Below are 20583 nucleotides of genomic sequence, written 5' to 3' on the forward strand. Positions count from 1 at the left end.
CTTGGTGGGGGGGTTGAAGGTGAAAAATGCTTTTCAACAGAATTTACTTTCTTCTAGTCTTATAATTCTATTATGTATGATGGCATTCAGCAGCCATTTTGAATATTCATTTTTTTTTCTCTTTCCTACAAGTATATATGGGGGCTAGTTTAGCTCAGTTGGCTGGATAGCTGAGTTGTGATGCAGCGTGAAGCCAACTGCTCGGGTTCAATTCTCGTACCAGCTGAAGTTATTCATGAAGGCCCACCTTCTCAACCTTGCCCCTCACCTAAGGTTTGATGATTCTCAGGTTAAGTGACCACCTGTAAGCTCTCCTTCTCAAAGGGGAAAGCAGCCATCTGGGACTATGGTGATTTACAAGCATGTGCAGAGAACTATTTCAACGCAAATATTGTACACTTGATAGTGGAATGTAACTAAAGTTACTTAAATATCGAATGTGACCACTGAATCAGGTCAGTCAGCACAATTGCTTATTTACCTGTGTTTATGTTCCACTTAACTTTAACCTGCCCCTTTTCATCTAACTTTCAGCATAATCTTCGAAATTATTATTGTAGCTTCACATATTTTCTCTTTGTTTCAACAGATGACCATAGCAACAAGATGTGATGTGCTTGGCCTTTATCGAAGAATCTTCAGAATAGCAAGGACATGGCAGTCACTGTCAGGCTTAACTGATGACACTTTAAAAGAAAAGGACTACATCGTAACAGAGGCCAGAACATTGTTCAAAAAAAATAAAAATGCAAGTCACAATGTTTTAATTCATGGAATGTTTATTCCATTTTTATGGAGGAAAATATGTAATAAAGATATTTATTTGCAAGTTAACAGATAGTATTGCCAATAGTGCCCCTTCAGCAGGCAAAATCAAAATCATTAATTTTCCCAGTCTTCTTCCATTTCTATTTATTGAGATACTTTATGAAACCAAAGTGTTGACAGCAATCAGTGGAGTCAGCTGGAAGGAAGGCTGGGCATTGTCACTAATACAAAGAGTTACTTCTGTCTCAGATTTTAACTTTATAGTTAGCCTCACTCCGATCATTTTTAAAGGCAGTTCTGAAATGAAGGCTTCAGAACTTTGGGGATTACATTAATATAATTTGCTAAATGCAAAGATCCAGATTTAATTCATAACAGAAAATGCTGTAAATACTCAGTTCAGACAGCATCTGTTGATAGAGAACAAGGTTAACGATTCAGGTCAATGACCTTTCATCAGAACTGAGAAAAGTTAGAAATGTAATAGGTTTTGAACAAGATGCAAGATCACCATTACTAGGGGTCCTGCAACACTCTTTGTCATTGAAATTATCTCGTCTTCCGCCTGATCACAGAGCTTCTTTTTGTTACTTGTCCCACCCATCCTCTGGTCAAAATCTATAACATCTCTACTTTTTTCTCAGTTTTGATGAAAGGTCATTGACCTGACATGTTAACTCTCTTTTCTGTCAATAAATACTGCCTGGTCTGCGGAGTATTTCCAGAATTTTCTGTTTTTATCTTGGATTTCCCGAATCTGCAGTATTTTTCTTTTTGATGAAGATTGAATGTTATTTTGTCTGTGTTTCTGCAAAGCTAAGGTACAAAATGAGTATTTTTGCATTTGACTTCACTGAAAAGTTGTTGCTGTAGTAAAGGAGGAGGCATTAGCAATGTTGATTAGGATAAAGCGGAAGCACTTAAAAGTTGCCAATCCTCCGAGTAGAACAGTCACGTGCTCCAAATGTGATGCATCATGGGTTACTGAGGGGAGAAAAGATGGAAATTGTGGAGACTCTGGCTACAATCTTCCAGTGTTCCTTGGATATGCAGATAGTAGCAGAGAACTGACAGTTTGCAAATGGTACAGCCTGTTTTGGAAAAAGGGAGTGATGGAACCATCAATTCACCAGACATGTGTTTCCGATATGAATCTAGGCTTTAATCAACTTACTTCAGAGCCAGCCTGTTACCCGTTGATGAACTCGTAGTGAACTCAGGCTGACTCTGGACAAGGGTATTTATACAGCTGCTCTAGGGAGAGGAGTCATGGGCGGAGCCAAGGATGGAGCCCAGTACAAGTTCCTGAGTGCTCCCAGCGCTACTCCCCCTAGTGGTAGGATAGCGCTACTGCACTTAAAAAGACAGTGTGAATTAACATATATACATCTATATATTACATTCACCCCCTGCAAAAAAAACAAGTCCGGCGGGGGTGGTGGTCTATAAAGTCAGTCTGTCCGGTGGTCGAATTGTCCGCTGTGATCTGCGGAGCACCGGGGTTGCAGCCTCTTGCGGTGGATGGATGGGTGTTGTGTGCTGGGATACGATGGCAGACTCCAGGGAGGGTTGTATCCGAGCTTCATACTCTCCTGGTTCGACTGGGGGCGCTGGGGGCTGGCCGGCGCGGGGGCGCAGAACTGGTGGAGCGGGCTCGGGAGCGCAAGGGGGCGGCAGCATGGGGTGTAGGGTGAGAGGTCCTTCTGTGGGGGTAGAGGGGGCGCTGGATCCGGCGGGTGCCAGATCCCGGAACGATACTGTGTCCTGACGGCCATCAGGGAACTCGACGAATGCGTACTGGGGGTTGGAGTGGAGCAGGCGCAACTTTTCAACAAGGGGGTCGGTTTTGTGCGCCCTGACGTGTTTCCTCAGAAGTACGGGGTCCGGCGTCCTCAGCCATGCCGGAAGTGAGACCACCGTGGTAGTGCCCCTGGAAAAAATGAAGAGCCTCTCGTGAGGGGTCTGGTTGGTCGTCGTACACAAAAGGGACCTAATAGCGTGGAGTGCGTCTGGGAGGACTTCCTGCCACTGGGAGACTTGGAGCTTTCTAGACGGGAGGGTCAGTAGGACGGTCTTGCAGACCGACGCGTTCTCCCTTTCCACCTGCCCGTTCCCCCTGGGGTTGTAGCTGGTAGTCCTGCTCGAGGCAATGCCCTTGTCAAGCAGGTACTGACGCAGCTCGTTGCTCATGAAGGACGAACCCCGGTCGCTGTGTACATAGCTGGAGAAACCACACAGGGTGAAGATGTTATGCAGGGCCCTAATGACTGTGTGGGAGGTCATGCCGGGGCACGGGATAGCGAATGGGAAACGGGAGAACTCGTCTACGACGTTTAAGAAGTAAACGTTCTTGTTAGTTGAGGGAAGTGGCCCTTTGAAATCAATCGTGAGGCGTTCAAAGGGTCTAGAAGCCTTGGCCAGGTGGGCCCTGTCTGGTCTATAGAAGTGCGGTTTGCACTTCGCACAGATCGGGCAGTCCCTGGTGACCGCTTTTACCTCCTCGTTGGAGAAAGGCAGGTTTCGGGCCCTGATGTAGTGGGCGAGCCGGGTGACCCCCGGGTGGCAGAGATCATTGTGGATGACTTTCAATCGGTCAATCTGCGCACTGGCGCATGTCCCGCGGGATAGGGCATCCGGAGGCTCGTTGAGCTTCCCGGGTCGATATTTGATATCGTAATTGTAGGTGGAGAGTTCGATCCTCCACCTCAGAATTTTGTCGTTTTTTATTTGCCCCTTTGTGAGTTGTCGAACATGAAGGCAACCGATCTTTGGTCGGTGATGAGGGTGAACCTCCTACCTGCGAGGTAGTGCCTCCAGTGACGGATAGCCTCCACAATGGCTTGTGCTTCTTTCTCGACTGAGGAGTGTCGGAGTTCTGAAGCGGAGAGGGTACGGGAGAAAAATGCAACTGGTCTCCCTGCCTGATTTAACGTGGCTGCAAGATCTACCTCTGAGGCGTCGCTCTCTACCTGAAATGGGGTGGATTCATCCACCGCCCGCATGGCCGCTTTGGCGATGTCCTCCTTGATGCCATCGAAGGCCTGGCGTGCCTCGGCTGACAGGTGGAATCGTGTGGTCCTAAAGAGTGGGCAGGCTTTGTCCGCATATTGAGGCACCCACTGGGCGTATAAGGAAAAAAATCCCAAGCACCGTTTGAGGGCCTTGGGACAATGAGGGGCAGGGAGTTCCAAGAGGGGGCGCATACAGTCCGGGTTGGGGCCCAGGATTCCGTTTTCCACGACATAGCCGAGGATGGCTAGTCTGGTTGTGCGGAAAACACATTTCTCCTTGTTGTACGTGAGTTTCAGTTTCTGTGCCGTCTGGAGAAAACGGTGGAGGTTGGCGTCGTGGTCCTGCTGGTCATAGCCGCAGATGGTGACATTGTCCAAGTACGGAAACATGGCCCGCAGCCCGTACTGGTCCACCATTCGGTCCATTGCTCGTTGGAACACCGAGACCCCATTAGTGACGCCGAAAGGGACCCAGAGGAAATGGAAGAGGCGGCCATCGGCCTCGAATGCCGTGTAGTGGCGGGGGCGGAGTGGGAGCTGGTGGTATGCAGACTTCAGATCCACCGTGGAAAAGAGCCGGTACTGGGCAATCTGGTTTACCATGTCTGCAATCCTGGGGAGGGGATACGCGTCGAGGAGCGTAAACCTATTTATGGTCTGACTGTTGTCGACCACCATATGGGGGCCCATGCCGACCCCTCCCCCACCACCCACTTCCTAATCATGGTTACATTCGCTGCCCAGTAATAGTTACTAAAATTTGGCGGCGCCAGCCCGCCCTCTCCCCGACTCCGCTCAAGCATCCCCCTCCTTACTCGCAGGGTCTTGCGGCCCAAACAAAGCCAGTGATCACTTTGTTGACCTGTTTAAAAAAGGACCGCGGAACAGTAGAAGGAGAACTCTTTCATCCTCGGCTGCCCAAATCTCCATGGATCCACCTCCCGTCCCCCCCATCATCTGCTCCATGAACTCTTTTAGTTCCTTTGCCATTGCTGGCACCCTGCCTGTTTTTGAGCTTGACCGGTCTAAGCCAGGATCAATAACTGTATTGAAATCCCCTCCCATGACTAACTTGTGCGAGTCCAGCACTTGTATCTTCCCCAGCATCCTCTTTACGAATGCCACATCATCCCAATTTGGCGCGTACAGATTACTGATACCACCTACACCCCCTCCAGTTTCCCACCGACTATAATGTACTGACCTCCCACATCCGAGACTATTCTACCCACCTCAACCACCACCCGCTTAATGATCAGGATCGCGACCCCTCTAGTCTTTGAATCCAGTCCCGAGTGAAAGACCTGACGATAGACCTGACTGACCTAGCCTTTCCTCAATCTAATCTGGTCAGCTACTCTAAGGTGCGTCTCCTGCAACATTACCACGTCCACCTTCAGTCCCCTTAGATGCGCAAACACGCGTGCCCTCTTGACCAGCCCATTTAGCCCTCGAACATTCCAGGTGATCAGCCTAGTTGGGGGGCTCATCGCCCTCCCACTTTGCCGATCAGCCATCCCCTTTTTTGGGCCAGCCTCCAGCCTGTGCTCCGTGCCTCCGCCAGCCCGCCCACAGGCAGCCTCCGCCCCCAACCTCCTCTCTGTCCCTTAGCACAAGTCCCTCCCTCGCCGCAGAACATTTCCCTCCCTTCCCCCCCTAGTAACAACACAATGTAACCCAACCCCTTTAATAAACCTAACATATGCGCATCCCCCACTACGCTTCCGTGAGCTAGCCCGCCCAGCTAGCTTGGTGGCCCCCATCCCTGGCGCCGAAAAGTCTCCCACCTATTGTTCCATCCACCCCCACCCCCCCGTCACACATACATACTCCCATAACAAACAATCCCAACACAATTGCCCAACAGAAAAACAGGAAGAGAAAACAAATCGCTAACAAAGATCAAGTAAAAGATCCAAAATCTAAACAAGCACACCTCCATCCCCCAACAGTGCAAATGTAAACCTTAACTCACTCAGCTCTGCCACTGGTCCCAAATCAATACAGAAGGCATTATAGACAGCTTCCACAAAACGAGAAACTTAAAAACCCCATGAACGTTGCAGCAAAGTTCAAAAGTTCTCAGTCCACCACCAGTCCTTTCCTTTTCGCGAAGTCCAGCGTATCCTCCGGCGACTCCAAATAAAAATGCTGTTCCTCGTACGTGACCCAGAGACGGGCCGGAACAACAGTCCGAACTTAACCCTTTTCTTAAAAAGGATCGACCTGATCTGGTTGAAGCCTGCTCTTCTGCTGGCCACCTCCGCACTCGGGTCTTGATAGACCTGTAGAATACTGTTGTCCCATTTACAGCTCTGTGTCTGCTTGACCCACTGCACCTGTGGAATCTCAACACCATTGCCCTCGAGGGGTCTCCCATTTGCGGCTTCCTCGCGAGTGCTCTGTGAGCTCTGTCCACCTCCAAGGGTCGGGAGACTGCCCCATTCCCCAGCAGCTTCTCAAACATGTGATGTATGCCCCAGCGTCCGCTCCTTTGGACCCCTCCGGGAGCCCAACTATTCACAGGTTCTGCGGGTGGGACCTATTCTCTAGGTCCTCCACCTTCTCCAGGAGCTTCTTTGCTGGGCTCTCAGCATTCCCACCTCCAACTCCATGGCAGTTTGATGTTCCTCCTGCTCAGCCTTCTCTACCTTCTGGATCGCCCTATCTTGGGCATCCAATCTAAGCTCCAGCCGCTCAATTGCCTCTTTTATCGGGCCCAAGCAGTCCCGTTTCTGCTTAGCGAAGCCTTCCTGAATAACTTGCATCAGCTGCTCCGTTGACCGCTAGGTCGACAAGCCAGAGGTCCGGTCCTCCGCTATGCTGTCCCCTGCTGCAGCTTCAGCCCAAGCCTTCTCTGTCTTTCTGTTTCTGCCTTTGCCAGCACTTCTAGCCCTTCTCTCCATGCACCGATGTGGGAATTCAGTACACAATTGCCTCTGTCATCAGTTTTTCAATTCAAGTCCCGTATAAAATCGGGGGAAAAAGTCCAAAAGTCCAATCCGAGTGGGAGCCACCAAATGTGCTACTTACTCCTTCATAGCTGCCACTGGAAGTCCCCATTTATAATCTTTTATTAGTGTCACAAGTAAGCTTACATTAACACTGCAATGAAGTTATTGTGAAAATCCCCTAGTAGCCACATTCCGGTGCCTGTTCAGGTATACGGAGGTAGAATTCAGAATGTCCAGTGCACTAACAAGCTGGAGGAGGAAACAGGAGCACCTGGAGGAACCCCACATAGATACAGGGAGAACGTGCAAACTCTGTATATACAGTGGCCCAAGCCGGAAATCAAACCCAGGTCCTTGGCGCTGTGAAGCAACAGTGCTAACCACTGTGCTACTGTGTCACTCCAGGAAAGTATAGAGTAATAAATGAAAATCATAGTAGTGAAAAGTTGTTTCTCAGACTGAAGGACGGTATATACTGTGGTATTCAGAGGGGTCAGTATTAGAAACGATACACTGTTTGATATATTGAATAGTCTGCAATTGGATATAAATGGAATCATTTCTAAGTTTGTCGATGATATGAAACTCAGAACTATAGTATACAATGAGGAGAATAGTAACAGGGTTCAGGATGACATAAACTGGTGAAATGGACACAGATTAAATAACACAAAGGTGTAAAGTGATGCATTTTGATAGGAAGAATGAGAGGAGGCAATGGAAACTAATTGGTAGGATTTTAAAAGGTGTTAGGAGCAGAGAGACCTCGAGTTTCTGTACACAATTCTTTAGAAGATAGCACAGCAGGTTGAGCAGCCTATTTTTAAAAAAGTATGTGGAATACTTGCATTATTAATACAGGGATAGTGCATAAATGTACGGAGATTTTGCTTAGCCTTTATGAAACACTGGCTGGGCCTCAGATGAAGTGTTTCCCAATTCTGGTCACCACACTTTCAGAAGGATGCTACAGAATTGGAGAGGATGCAGAATAGATTTGTGAGAATGGTGCCGGAGATAAAGGATTTCAGTTCTGTAAAGAGACTGAAGAAGCTGGGATTGTTTTCAGAACAGAGAAGGTTACAAGGAGATTTAATGGAAGTGTTCAAAATCATGATGTAAATAAGAGACTTGTTCCATTAGAAGAAAGGTTGGTAACCAGGGGACACAAACTGATGATAATTGGAAAAAGAATCAAAGATGATTTTGATGAAACGTTTTAAAACATTTGAGTTGTGATCTGGAATGTACTGGAAAGGAGGTGGAAGCAGATTTAATAATAACATTCAAAAGAGAACTGGTGAAATACTTGAAGGAAAAAATGACAGTATGATGGGGAAGGAGAAGGATGATGGAATTAATTTGGCTAGCCCTGCAGAGAGGGCATGTGAGACCACATGGCCTCCTCCTCTGCTATATCATTTTATGTTAAAATTGCTGAAAAAAATAAACATGTCGAAGTTTTTCATCTTGCACCCATTAAGACACGACACAAGAATAACAATACAAGGGGGGAACAACAATTCGTACTGTATATGAGAGCGCTGATAGGCAAATAGACTCTGATTGGTAGAGGTGTTGTCAAAGAGAATGCACCAGGTGACTGACAGTTAACTATCTAGCATTGGATGATTTATACACTGAGTAACAATCAATCTCATTTATGTTGGAATTTAGAAGGATGAGGGGGGATCTTATAGAAACATTTAAAATTATGAAGGGAATAGATAGGATAGATGCGGGCAGGTTGTTTCCACTGGCGGGTGACAGCAGAACTAGGGGGCATAGCCTCAAAATAAGGGGAAGTAGATTTAGAACTGAGTTTAGGAGGAACTTCTTCACCCAAAGGGTTGTGAATCTATGGAATTCCTTGCCCAGTGAAGCAGTTGAGGCTCCTTCATTACATGTTTTTAAGGTAAAGATAGATAGTTTTTTGAAGAATAAAGGGATTAAGGGTTATGGTGTTCGGGCCGGAAAGTGGAGCTGAGTCCACAAAAGATCAGCCATGATCTCATTGAATGGCGGAGCAGGCTCGAGGGGCCAGATGGCCTACTCCTGCTCCTAGTTCTTATGTTCTTATGTTTACACTGGTGGATCTCAAAATAACAGTTTCTAATTTTGATTTTTTTTCCCCGCACATATACCTGTGTACTATAAACGCACTCTATTCTAGCTGAAAGACAAAATTCCCACTAAATGTCTCTTCAGTGCGTGTGATGGTCAAGCATTTCTTTTTGTTTTAAAATAATTTTTATTGGAATTTTTTACAGAAAATATAAAATATAACAACAAACAATGAAATGCAACAAAATAACCCATAACAACTGTAACACCCCCCAAACCGTATCAACGCATGTATCACATCCCCCCAACCCCCAACAAGAGAACTTAAAAATAAATTAAAATTAAATAAACAAACATAGTCATTGTTTCCCCCCCCCCCCCCAACGTTCCCCACATACCCCACACCCATACCCAACAGACAGACCCACCCGGAAACAGAGCAAAAAGAAAACCAGCATAAAAAACACACATGTCAAAGTTGAAGAACAGCAACAGCGAAAACAGCAACGGCCATATTGTGTCCCCAGACCCTAGTTCGAGTCCAGCTTCTCCGCCTGTACAAAGGCCCATGCCTCCTCCGGGGACTCGAAGTAGTGGTGCCGGTCGTTGTATGTCACCCACAGGCGCGCAGGCTGCAGCATTCCAAATCTGACCTGCTTGGCATGCAACACCGCCTTCGTCCGGTTGAACCCGGCCCGCCGCTTAGCCACCTCCGCACTCCAGTCCTGGTAGATTCTCACTACCGAATTCTCCCACTTGCTGCTCCTCTCTTTCTTGGCCCAGTGCAGCACACACTCCCGGTCGCTGAATCGATGGAACCGCACCAGCACCGCCCTTGGGGCCCATTTGCCTTAGGCCTCCTGGCCAGCACTCTGTGAGCTCTCTCAAGCTCCAGGGGCAAATGGAAGGACCACGCCCCCATCAACGAGCTCAACATCGTGGTCACATACGCCGGGAGATCCAACCCCTCCAGCCCCTCCGCCAACCCAGGATCCTCAAATTATTTCGCCTCGTGCGAACGTCCAGCTCCTCCAAGTGGTCTTGCCACTTTTTGTGAAGTGCCTCGTGCAACTCCACTTTCCCCACGAGGACCACGGCCTCCTCCTCCCTCTCAGCGGCCTGCTGCTGCAACTCCCGATTGGACGCCTCCTGGGCCGCCTGGGTCCCAAGCAGCTTGTTGGTAGTCGCATTCATGGAGTCCAGCAGCTCAGCCTTCAGCACCGCAAAACAGCGCAGAAGAGAGGCCTGCTGCTCCTGCGCCCACTTCCACCAGTCCTCGGATGTTCCGCCGGCCGCCATTTTGTCCTTCTTCCCCCGCTTTTCTTGGGGAGCTGCTGCAGCTTTTTCCTTTGCCCCACTCCTGGTGAGCACCATAAATTATGGGGAATGCTCCTCTAGACACCTTCCCCCACCGGGATTCGTCGAAACAGCGCCGTTTGGGGCCCTCAAATCGGCCCAAAAGTCCTTAAGTAGCGGGAGCTGCCGAACGTGCGTCTTAGCTCCGCATAGCCGCAACCGGAAGTCCGATGGTCAAGCATTTCCTTAAACCTGAATTGAAGTTGTCACAAATAAAAGTTTTTGTTGAAAATGTTTAGGTGGGTGGTAGCATAATATTTACACAAAAGGAAAAATACTGCAGATGCTGGAAATATGAAATAAAAACGGGTCAGGAGCATGTGTGGAGTAGGAAACATTAATTATTTCAAGTCGTTGACCATCACCTGAATATTCCAACATAAGGTTCTCAAACTGAAACACTAGCTCTGTTTTTCTCCTGGTCAATAAACAGGTAGTTTACAGTGATCTATATTTGTATTGTTAAATATTAGAAATAAGGTATGGGTTTAAGTGGGTTTAATTTAGTGGTTCTGTCTAAGAAGAGTAAAACTCTAGTTAGATTCATGTTAGACAAAAGGTGTTTGTATGCGTGGGGGTTTTAGTCAGTTTAAACTGAGCTTTTGTTGTGCTTAGTTAGAGAGATTTATGGCATGAAAACTAAACTTGAGGTTGGAGAAATAATGGGCAGTTGCTTAGCAATCATGCGGCACCGTACCCTATCAGTTAGTTAGAGGAGGCGAAAGAGGTCCTGAAAATATTCTGGCATTAGTACTGAAATGCTCCAGAACTTGCCGCATCCCTAGCTAAGCTGTTCCAGTACAACTACAACACTGGCATCTACCCAGCAATGTGGAAAATTGCCCAGGTGTGTGCTGTACATAAGAAACAGGACAATCCAACCCAGCCAATTACCGCTCTATCAGTCTACTCTCCATAAGCAAAGTGATGAAAGAAGTCATTGACAGCGCTATCAAGCGACACTTAATCAGCAATAACCTGCTCACAGGCGCTCAGTTTGGGTTCTGCCAGCGTCAGTCAACTCCTGACCTCATTACAGCCTTGGTTCAAACATGGACAAAAGAGCAGAATGCCAGAGGTGAGGTGAGAGTGACTGCTCTTGACATCAAGGAATCGTTTCACTGAGTATGGCATCAAGGAGCCCTAGTTAAATTGAAGTCAATGGGAATCAGGAGGAAAATTCTCTGCTGGTTGGAGTCATACCTGGCACAAAGGAAGATGGTTGTGTTGTTGGAGGCCAATCGTCTCAGCTCCAGGACATCACTGCAGGAGTTCCTCAGGTCAGTGTCCTAGGCCCAACCATCTTCAGCTGCTTCATCAATGACCTCCCTTCCATCATAAGGTCAAATTTTTTTGGGGATGTTTGCGGATGACTGCACAATGTTCAGCACAATTAGCGAATCCTCAGATAATGAAGCAGTCCATGCCCATATGCACCAAGACTTGGACAATATCTAGGCTTGGGCTGAGAAGTGGCAAGTGACATTCATGCCAGACAATGAACATCTCCTACAAGAGATGATCTAACCATTGCCCCTTGACATTCAATGGCATTACCATCGCTGAATCCCCACAATCAACATTCTGGGGGTTACCATGGACCAGAAACTGAACTAGGCTAGCCATGTTAATACTGTGGCAATCAGAGCAGAGCAAAGGCCCTGAATCCTACGGCAAGTAACTCGCCTCCTGATCCCCAAAGCCTGTCGACCATCTACAAGGCACAAATCGGTGTGGAATACTCTCCACTTGCCTGGGTGAGTGCAGCTCTAACAACACTCAAGAAGTTCAACATCATGTTAATTCAGGACAAAGCAGCCTGCTTGATTGCTACCCCTTCCACAAACATTCATTCTCTCCACCACCGATGAACAGTGGCAGCCGTGTGTACCATCTACAGGATGCACTGCAGGAACTTACCAAGGTTCCTGAGACAGCACCTTCCAAACCTATGACCACCACCCTAGAAGAACAGGAGCAGAAGATACCTTGGGACCCAACCACCTGGAGGTTCCCCTCGAAGTCACTCACCACCTCAACTTGGAAATATATCGCCGTTCCTTCACTATCGCTGGGTCAAAATCCTGGAACCCCTTCCCTAATAGCATTGTAGCTGTACCTACACCTCAAGGACTACAGCAGTTCAAGAAATCAGCTCCTCACCACCACCTTCTGACGGGCAACAAGGGATGGGCAATAAATGTTGGCCTAACCAGTAACGCCAACATCCCGTAAATTAATTTTTAAAAATCTCCACTTCGCTGGAAGAAAAACCATACCGTGAAATAATGGTTAAGAAAACAAACGAGGAAACTAGTGAAATAAAGAGAAGTTTCCAGGAAGCTTGTAGTAATGGACCAAAGGAAACTAGTACGAGGGCCGGGAACTGTTCAGTGAAGCTGAGGGGCAGCATGGTGACATAATGATTAGCTCTGCTGCCTCACAGCCCCAGGTTTCAATTCTGGCCTCGGGTGAATGTCTGTGTGGAGTTTGCACGTTCTCCTGCATCTGCATGGGTTTCCTCCTGGTTTCCTCCCACAGTCCAAAGATGTGCAAGGTAGGTAAACTGGACATGCTAAATTGTCCCTTAGTGTCCAAAAGATTAGGTGGGATTACGGGGATAGGGTGGGGGCATGGCGTAGGTGGGGTGTTATTTCAGAGGTCGGTGCAGACTCAATGTGCCAAATAGCCTCCTCCTGCACTGTAGAGACTGATTCTATGAAGCTGCAGATAAAGCTTGGCTAATCAGAAGCCAGAAACACATCTAAAGTAGTTCTAAGGTTTGTGATACATTACTACAACTTATGAGGCATTATTTGAAATAATTGTGGAAATCGGCTGGTTCTCGGAATTCAATGTGAAAGTATCTAAGACAAGGGTAGCCTGAAAGGAGAGGTGGAAAACCTGGATCTGGATTCCTTGTCAAAACAATGGAGTGGAAGCCTTGCCTGAAAGGATAATTGGAAAACCTGGAGCTGAAGTCTCAGTTAAAGAAAATTTTAAAACATGTTTTTTTGGGAGCAGAGTTTGGAAACTTCCAACTGGGGAGATTGTGAGAATAAATGCACAGAAGGTCGGTTGAGTGGCATCAGCCATTTGGTTCTAGAGTGGAGTGTTATCTTTGAAAACTGGAACCACATTAACACATAATCAAACTTTTCACGTTTAATAATTTTTTTTTCTTGCTGTTAAAAACTAATTAGCAGGCCTGTGACTCTGCTCCTTCATTTTTTCTTAAAGAAGTAAAACGTTGCGCTTGTCTGAGCCCGGGTCCATTCTGGGGCCTTCCCGTCCAATATTAATATCAACTGGGATCGTAACATCCCTCTGAATTACCTATTATTTTCAGAATTTTCTTTATTAATTTATGGTAGCATATGTTATATGCTTTAGTTTTTCTTCATTTTTTATAGTATTAATAAATTTATTTTGTAGTTAACAGATGTAGAAGCGATTAAAATCTGCATACAAGAATGCCAAACAAGGATAGAAATGGGTAAGAGTCTTCAACTTTTATCAATGTTTTACTATAATCTCTTAGACGGGTGAATATAACATTCGGTTTTTAATTATGTTTATTGCTTTTGCAGGGCTACATTACAGAATTCCTTACCCTAGACCAGTAAGTTATCATCTCTACAATATAAACACGTTGTGAAATGTTTGTTCCTAAGTTTTGCTTTCACTGAGCTTTCACCTTTGTCTCCGATCAACATATTCTACTATTTTACCTTAATGCCAATATCAGCACCTTCTGTAGTCCTTAATACTGCCATTAACATTTCCTTTGCCTTGTGCCCCGAACATCTTGTCAATTTCTCCTTGCTCAGACCTACAACTGACCTTTACTTTGCTCCACTCCCTCTTATGCTGTAGAAAACCATCAAATTTCTCCCCCTCATTAACTCTGAAGGAGAGTCATAGAGTCATACCGGACACAAAACAGTTCTCTCTCCACAGATGTTGTGGAGTTTTTCCAGTATTTTCTGTTATTTATGTTATAAAATTGGTTTGTTAAATAGATCAATGAAATGAATCATCACATTATTGAACATTCAGTATGAGCCACAAAATAATTGAGCATTTTCTTTAGAGTCTCCTTTGCTGAACGTGCAATTAGAAATAAAGACAAAAACTGTCAATTACAGCTGGAAGCACCCAGGATTGTTTTTACACACAATTGGTATCTAATTATCCTGAACACTGCAATTTGCTGGAGAAATCCATTTGTAACTATCCTCCACTGAATACATTTTGCTGGAGAAGTTGCTTTTATCAGGACAAATTGCTGTAGTTTCTCTTGTAAGTTCTGTATTTTCTAGAAACTCTACGTTCTTGCATTCTCCCCGTGTCTGCATGGGTTTCTTCCGGGTGCTCCGGTTTTCTCCCACAGTCCAAAGATGTGCAGGTTAGGTGGATTGGCTGTGATAAATCGCCCCGTAGTGTCCAGGGATGTGCAGGTTAAGTTATGGGGCTACAGGCATAGGGTGGGGTGGACATGGGTAGAGTGCCATTTGATGGGTTGGTGCAGACTCAGTGGACCGAATGGCCTCCTTCTTCACTTTAGAGCAGGGGTGGGCAAACTACGGCCCGCGGGCCGTGTGGTCTTTATGCGGCCCACCAAGATCAAGTCATTTAAAAAAAAAATTTAAATTTTTTTTTAATTTTTTTAAATTTTTTTAATAAGGTTAATGGGGGGAGGCTGTTGGGTTACTGGTATAGGGTGGATACGATGACTTGAGTAGGGTGATCATTGCTCGGCACAACATCGAGGGCCGAAGGGCCTGTTCTGTGCTGTACTGTTCTATGTTCTATATGAGGCGCCCAGAATCATAACCGGGTGAAGCGCCATTTTTGAAAAGTAGAGAAAAAGAGGGCTAAAGGCAGGATGCCGCCGGGGGAAGCGCTGAGGTATATGCCGCACGCTAATTGGTTACAACCGGGACTATTAATTAATATACTATGCGGCCCTTTAAAATTGTGAATTTCTGAATGTGGCCCTTGCACGGAAAAGTTTGCCCACCCCTGCTTTAGAGATTCAATGATTCTTTGAAACTAACTCTATAATTCACTATTGAAATAGACTCTGTTGAGCAAATAGATTTAATTTGCTGTGCAGTTGATTTGTAAATCAATGTTGAGGCCTGACATAACTCAGTGATGTCAATAAATACCGATAGTTGTTGAGGTGCTAAAACTCTGAACCTTCTTCTAAGAATATTCTTTGGTTCCTTTATAGCCAATTTATAAATAATGATATGGGTAGGATTATAGTGCTATGTGTTTTATCATGTATACAATATGTACCAATTAGAGCATCATCCTCAAAATCTCTATACTTAAACCCATGAAGTACAATTTGTTTTCCATGTACAAATTTGCATAAAACACCCCAAGGCAGAGTGCCCATCTGAACAGAAACAAAATTGCCACAACAAATCACTTACCTCAGTAATTTCAACATGTGATCCTATAGGCTTAGCGTAATGGTTAAGGTTACCTCACACCTTTGTTGTCGTAGGTTCAATTCCCAGCACAGAAACTCAGTTCATTAGGTTTGTTGTTTTAGAGCCACAGTGTTGTTTGAAGAACAATTGACTTAAGTGCTTACATTGAGAAAATTAGCAAAACAATTGTAATGAAACACACTGAATCAGAATGCCACCTATTTCTGTTCAGGCTTGTGCAATGAGTGGTTAATGAAAATAACTGAAATGGAAAGTATTTTTTTAAAATGTAAGCTTGAAGGGAGCTGTAAAAATTGGTATTATTGATTCGCTGATCTTGTGCTCCTAGAAGGGACCTGTTGTATCAGAGTATGGTTCGGAGATGAGCTGCAACACTGTAACCCCAATTTTCTGGCCTTTTGCCCCTGTTGAGTAAGGTTTCCTTGTGGAGCACCGAATGTACCGTTATTCCTTGATTCCAAAAGAGTACATGGCTTATGTACCAACTACATCAGTCAAAATGCTGAATTGAAAACAATTGAGCTGTATGGTACAGAGAACTGATAAGATTATTTTATGATGTGGAGATGCCAGCGTTGGACTGGGGTGAGCACAGTAAGAAGTCTTACAACACCAGGTCAAAGTCCAACAGGTTTTGTTTAAAAACAAACCTGCTGGACTTTAACCTGGTGTTGTAAGACTTCTTACCAAGATTATTTATGAATAGTATTTTTTTTGCCGGGGGTAGCAGATGGATGTGGGATGTGTAGGCGGGGGATGGTGAATTATGCCCATATGTTCTGGGGTTGCAAGAGGTTGAAGAGCTATTGGGGGGATCCTATCGAGGATAGTAGGGGTTGAGGTGAAGCCGGACCCCATGGTGGTGACCTTTGGGGTGCTGGAGTTGCTGGAGGGGAAGGCCGATGTTGTGGCCTTTGCCTCTCTGAGTGCCCAGCGACGGGTTCTTTTGAATTGGAGGTCAGCTATGCCACCAGGAGTTGCAGCTTGACTGGGGGATTTATATGGGTTTCTCCAGTTGGAGATGATGACATTTGCCTTAAGGGGGTTGGAAGTGTGCTTCGAGGTAGGTGGAGGCCATTCAGGGCAATATTTGAGGAGCTGTTATTGGCGAGGGGGGCAGGGAGGGGACTAAAAGGAGGAAAATATATAAACTATACTTTGTTTTGATTGGATGTCGAATTGATGTTACTGACTGTATGGAATAAAATATCTTTAAAAAAAGATTATTTATGAATATTATCAGTGTACTTTTTGAAATATAGTTTCATCGCTCTATACCTTTAACTTGCTCCATATTATCCACAGATACATTTACCTCCTATGGGACTTGCTGATAAAAAGGGTCGCAAGTTTAAAATGCAAGAAAGGCTCAGGAAAATTGCCAAACCAGTGTATCTACAATCACATGAGGAGATGTAATTGTGACTGGGGTCAGCAACCCTTTAAACTATTTTCTTTGATCATGTAAACATATTTTATTATTTAAGTGGTTTACATTGTATTGTATTTCTAGGAAGTAAAATTTCTGTTATGGAAAAGAAAACTGCTTCCTGCAAACTGTTTGAACTAGAAAGTTCATAAATACGTTGTGGGACTACACTGGAAGAGAATTATTTTGAACATAGTTTATTGAAGATTGAAGAATATTTTCAGGACAAAAAGTTTTGAAAAATGTTCCAATATCGAGCCAAATATTGAGTTCCAGTGCTACACTGTGGGCTTTACCTCAGCACTTCTGGGTCTGTTATGCTCCTGTTGCATGTAAGCTAACATAGAACAGTACAGCACAGTACAGGCCCTTCACCATTTATCCTAATCTAAGATCAGTTGTATATTAATGCAGTGGGAAAATGCCTATGGCACTCAGGATTTTCACATTGTTTGTGGATCAACCTCTTTAAGGTTCCATATTTTATTATATACTTTTATAAATGCATTTAACACTGCAATGTAGTATTTGCCTGATTTTACCTTTCTTTCCTTTTTGCCTTATTCTTATTCATTCTCTGGAGGTGAGCATCATTGGTAGTGCCAGCATTTATTTCCATCCCTAGTTGACCTTCAGAAAATGATGTTGAGCCTTCTGTTCAAACGGTTGAAGACTGAGTGGTCAAGGTGCACCCACAGTGCTGTTGGGTGTTGAAGGCTTCAGAGCACTACCAACATCTGCCACTGATCCCGGTACTGCTGCCAGCAATGGAGAGATGCTGCTCGGGATGTCTGCCCTACTGGGGCCTTGATCATTGGGCGGCCTGAGATTGCTTCTCTTTAGTGCTTGATTGTTAAGTGCTTGATTGCACTTAAATAGTGTTGGGCCTTTCATAGAGAAGCAATGCAGGGCTCCCACTGGTTCTCCAACTGGTGGAGAGGGCTCCCATTGCACAAACTAAATTCTTCCCAATCCATTGCTACGCCCTTTTTTTACACATCCATATTTTCCTCACATGACTTGTTAAACATGAATTTATTTAATATTTTATCATAAACAAATCATTGTTGCTTTGTATCTGAATAAATGAACTGTATGCAAAAAATGCTTTGACATAAAATTATTTACTTCTTCCCAATTTCCAAGGTGAAGATACATAATCACTTATCATATTTGGATATTCAAAGATTAGCAAGACATTTTAGTCATCCAACTGACAGAGAGCTGCCACACCACGATTTATCCAGTGCTGTTCTGGTTTATCTGATGAAATCTCTATTGGAAGAACATAATTTGTTGAGTGACCAGTTGTGGATAAGGTACCTCTGCGAGCACTGGTTTTATAGACCGGACAGTAATAGATATTTAGATGCAGAAATGATGCACTAACTCCTGGTTTAAGCCAGATAATGGGCATAGAATCAAACAAGATTTTGGGAAATGATTCCCCAATAACCATTTTTTCTCTATCCCAACGAGCACCTTCCAAAAACAGACCCTTAACATAGGCCCCATCTGATGGTTTTTTGGACATTTCATTTTCTTCTTTCATGACCTGGAAAATATAAGAGAAACAAGTCTGGGGTAATATACTCATGCAAAAACAAACCATTTTGGCTACATGCCAAGAACAGTCAGAACTGGAAAACCTTACAGCAAAGAGAAACCGGTTCACTCAACACTTCAACTTAAAAACATGTTTTGAATAAGGACACAGTCATTAAATGTAAACATGCTATCAAAACTGCAAATGATCGAATATCCTACTCTTTATTTACTATCTAAGCTCCTACCGGAAAGTGGCTCCAACAGAAATATACTCGAGCAAGGAAACATGTTTTAAAGATGTGCAATGAGGGAAAAGTACAGGGAATGGAGGGAGGAAATCCTTGAATAAGTAGAATACCTTTCTTACCTCAAATTCAAATCCAATGTGATCAATGGGTATAGTATATTTTCTTGCATAATTTTGTGAGACACCAGTCAAAAAAGATTGAGTGAAATAGAATCCAGACAACCAAAAGACATTGGGTGGTCCTTTATTGATCCATTCCTATAGACAAAATGCATTGAACAAAATGGCACTGTTACATTTATGTCAAATAACAAAGTGAGGTATTTCCATGAAATACATTTTTACTACTTCACATGCTGCAATGTACACACACAAAGGAAACATCCTACCCCTGATTTTTAAACTTCACTCAGCATAATGATCTGCATTTGGAAGTAAATCTTCATGGACAAAGAATAACCTATCAATACCTATTCTTTCTGGAAATGCTTTCCTATTAAATGGTGCCTTCTGCAGAACTGAAATTGTATTAACATAATTAAGTTTCTCTCATCTACCCGGGCTGTTTCAACGATATATTAATTCAGCTTCCTGCACTTAATCCCAGTGATTATTCCAACCCAGTTTCACGACTGTTATTACCTTTTACAGCCTAAACAATTTTTTTCAAAATATTACCATACATATATATGGAAACAAAACAAAGAATTATTAGTTTAACTTTATTTTATATATTTTAAAGAGTATCGATGAGGGTAGTTCCCTCTATTCCTAAATTCCCACTAATTGTGGAAATCCATGATATTTTCAGTTGAAGAGGGGCTAGTTTATCACCTTTGCTTTTTTTCCTCACACCCTAGAATAAAACAAAATACACAATTGATAACAAGTAGTCATTTCTGACACCTTGGTTGTGTACCTCATTGCAAGTCTTGATCTGGTTCTTAATTTGCAATAAATATTCAGTGTTTTATGCAAAGGTTTGTGCAGAGCAAGGCAACAAAATTATTTTCTATGTTGACATTATGTTTGAGGCAAACTAAATCTGTATACATTTTAGAATAGATGATACATTTATATTAAAATATATCACTATGTAAACAATTTCTTTTTTTTTTATTCATATGCGGGATGTGGGAGTGGCTGGTTAGGCCAGCATTTATTGCCCATCCCTAGTTGCCCTTCAGAAAGTTGTGGTGAATTGCCTTCTTGAACAACTGAGGACCCTGAGTTGTAGGTACACCCACAGTGCTGTTAGGGAGGGAGTTCCAGGATTTTGCTCCAGCGACAATGAAGGAACGGCGATATATTTCCAAGTCAGGGTGGTGAGTGACTTGGAGGGGAACCTCCAGGTGGTGGTGTTCCCAAGTATCTGCTGCCCTTGTCCTTCTAGATGGTAGTGGTTGTGGGTTTGGAAGGTTTGTTTAAGGAACCTTGATGAGTTACTGCAGTGCATCTTGTAGATGGTACACATGGCTGCCACGGTTCGTTGGTGGTGGATGGTTTGAATGTTTGTGGAATGGGCAGTAATCAAGTGGGCTACTGGTGTTGAGCTTCTTGAGTGTTTTGGGAGCTGCTCTCATCCACGCCAGTGGAGAGTATTCCATTACACTCCTGACTTGTGCCTTGTAGATGGCATTTTTTCCTTCAGTTAGCTAGCTATATGAAACAATTATCTAAGAGTACCTCAGTATGTAGTTAGAGGTCGTTCACTCAAGTGAGATATTGTGCTGTAGTT

The 20583-nt window shown here is 44.3% G+C and overlaps 2 protein-coding genes across 12 annotated transcripts in view; one reads left to right on the plus strand and one right to left on the minus strand.

Moving 5' to 3' along the window:
• The window catches only part of lyrm1 (LYR motif containing 1), a 35825-nt gene that overhangs the window by 3389 nt on the left and 11853 nt on the right, over positions 1–20583 (plus strand). For 2 of the 9 annotated variants that reach the window (XM_038820525.1, XM_038820523.1), the window contains exons 2-5: positions 590–748; positions 13589–13649; positions 13744–13775; positions 16927–17051. In XM_038820525.1, coding sequence (XP_038676453.1) covers positions 590–748; positions 13589–13649; positions 13744–13775; positions 16927–17040 — 366 coding nt within the window. In that variant the 3' untranslated portion in view covers positions 17041–17051. Of the gene's footprint in view, positions 1–132; positions 456–589; positions 749–13588; positions 13650–13743; positions 13776–16926; positions 18156–18196; positions 18370–20583 lie in introns of those variants that run through there. The other 7 variants (XM_038820526.1, XM_038820527.1, XM_038820524.1 and 4 more) reach the window with 6 other exon arrangements.
• dnah3 (dynein axonemal heavy chain 3) overlaps positions 18071–20583 on the minus strand; it is a 186555-nt gene continuing 184042 nt past the window's right edge. For 2 of the 3 annotated variants that reach the window (XM_038820516.1, XM_038820514.1), the window contains 2 exons: positions 18966–19103; positions 18071–18605 (listed from right to left, as the gene is read on the minus strand). In XM_038820516.1, the coding sequence (XP_038676444.1) occupies positions 18252–18605; positions 18966–19103 (492 nt within the window). In that variant the 3' untranslated portion in view covers positions 18071–18251. The remainder of the gene's footprint in view (positions 18606–18965; positions 19104–20583) is intronic. The other variant, XM_038820515.1, reaches the window with a different exon arrangement.

The sequence above is a fragment of the Scyliorhinus canicula genome, chromosome 15, assembly GCF_902713615.1.
Source record: "Scyliorhinus canicula chromosome 15, sScyCan1.1, whole genome shotgun sequence".
Lineage (NCBI taxonomy): Eukaryota > Metazoa > Chordata > Chondrichthyes > Carcharhiniformes > Scyliorhinidae > Scyliorhinus > Scyliorhinus canicula.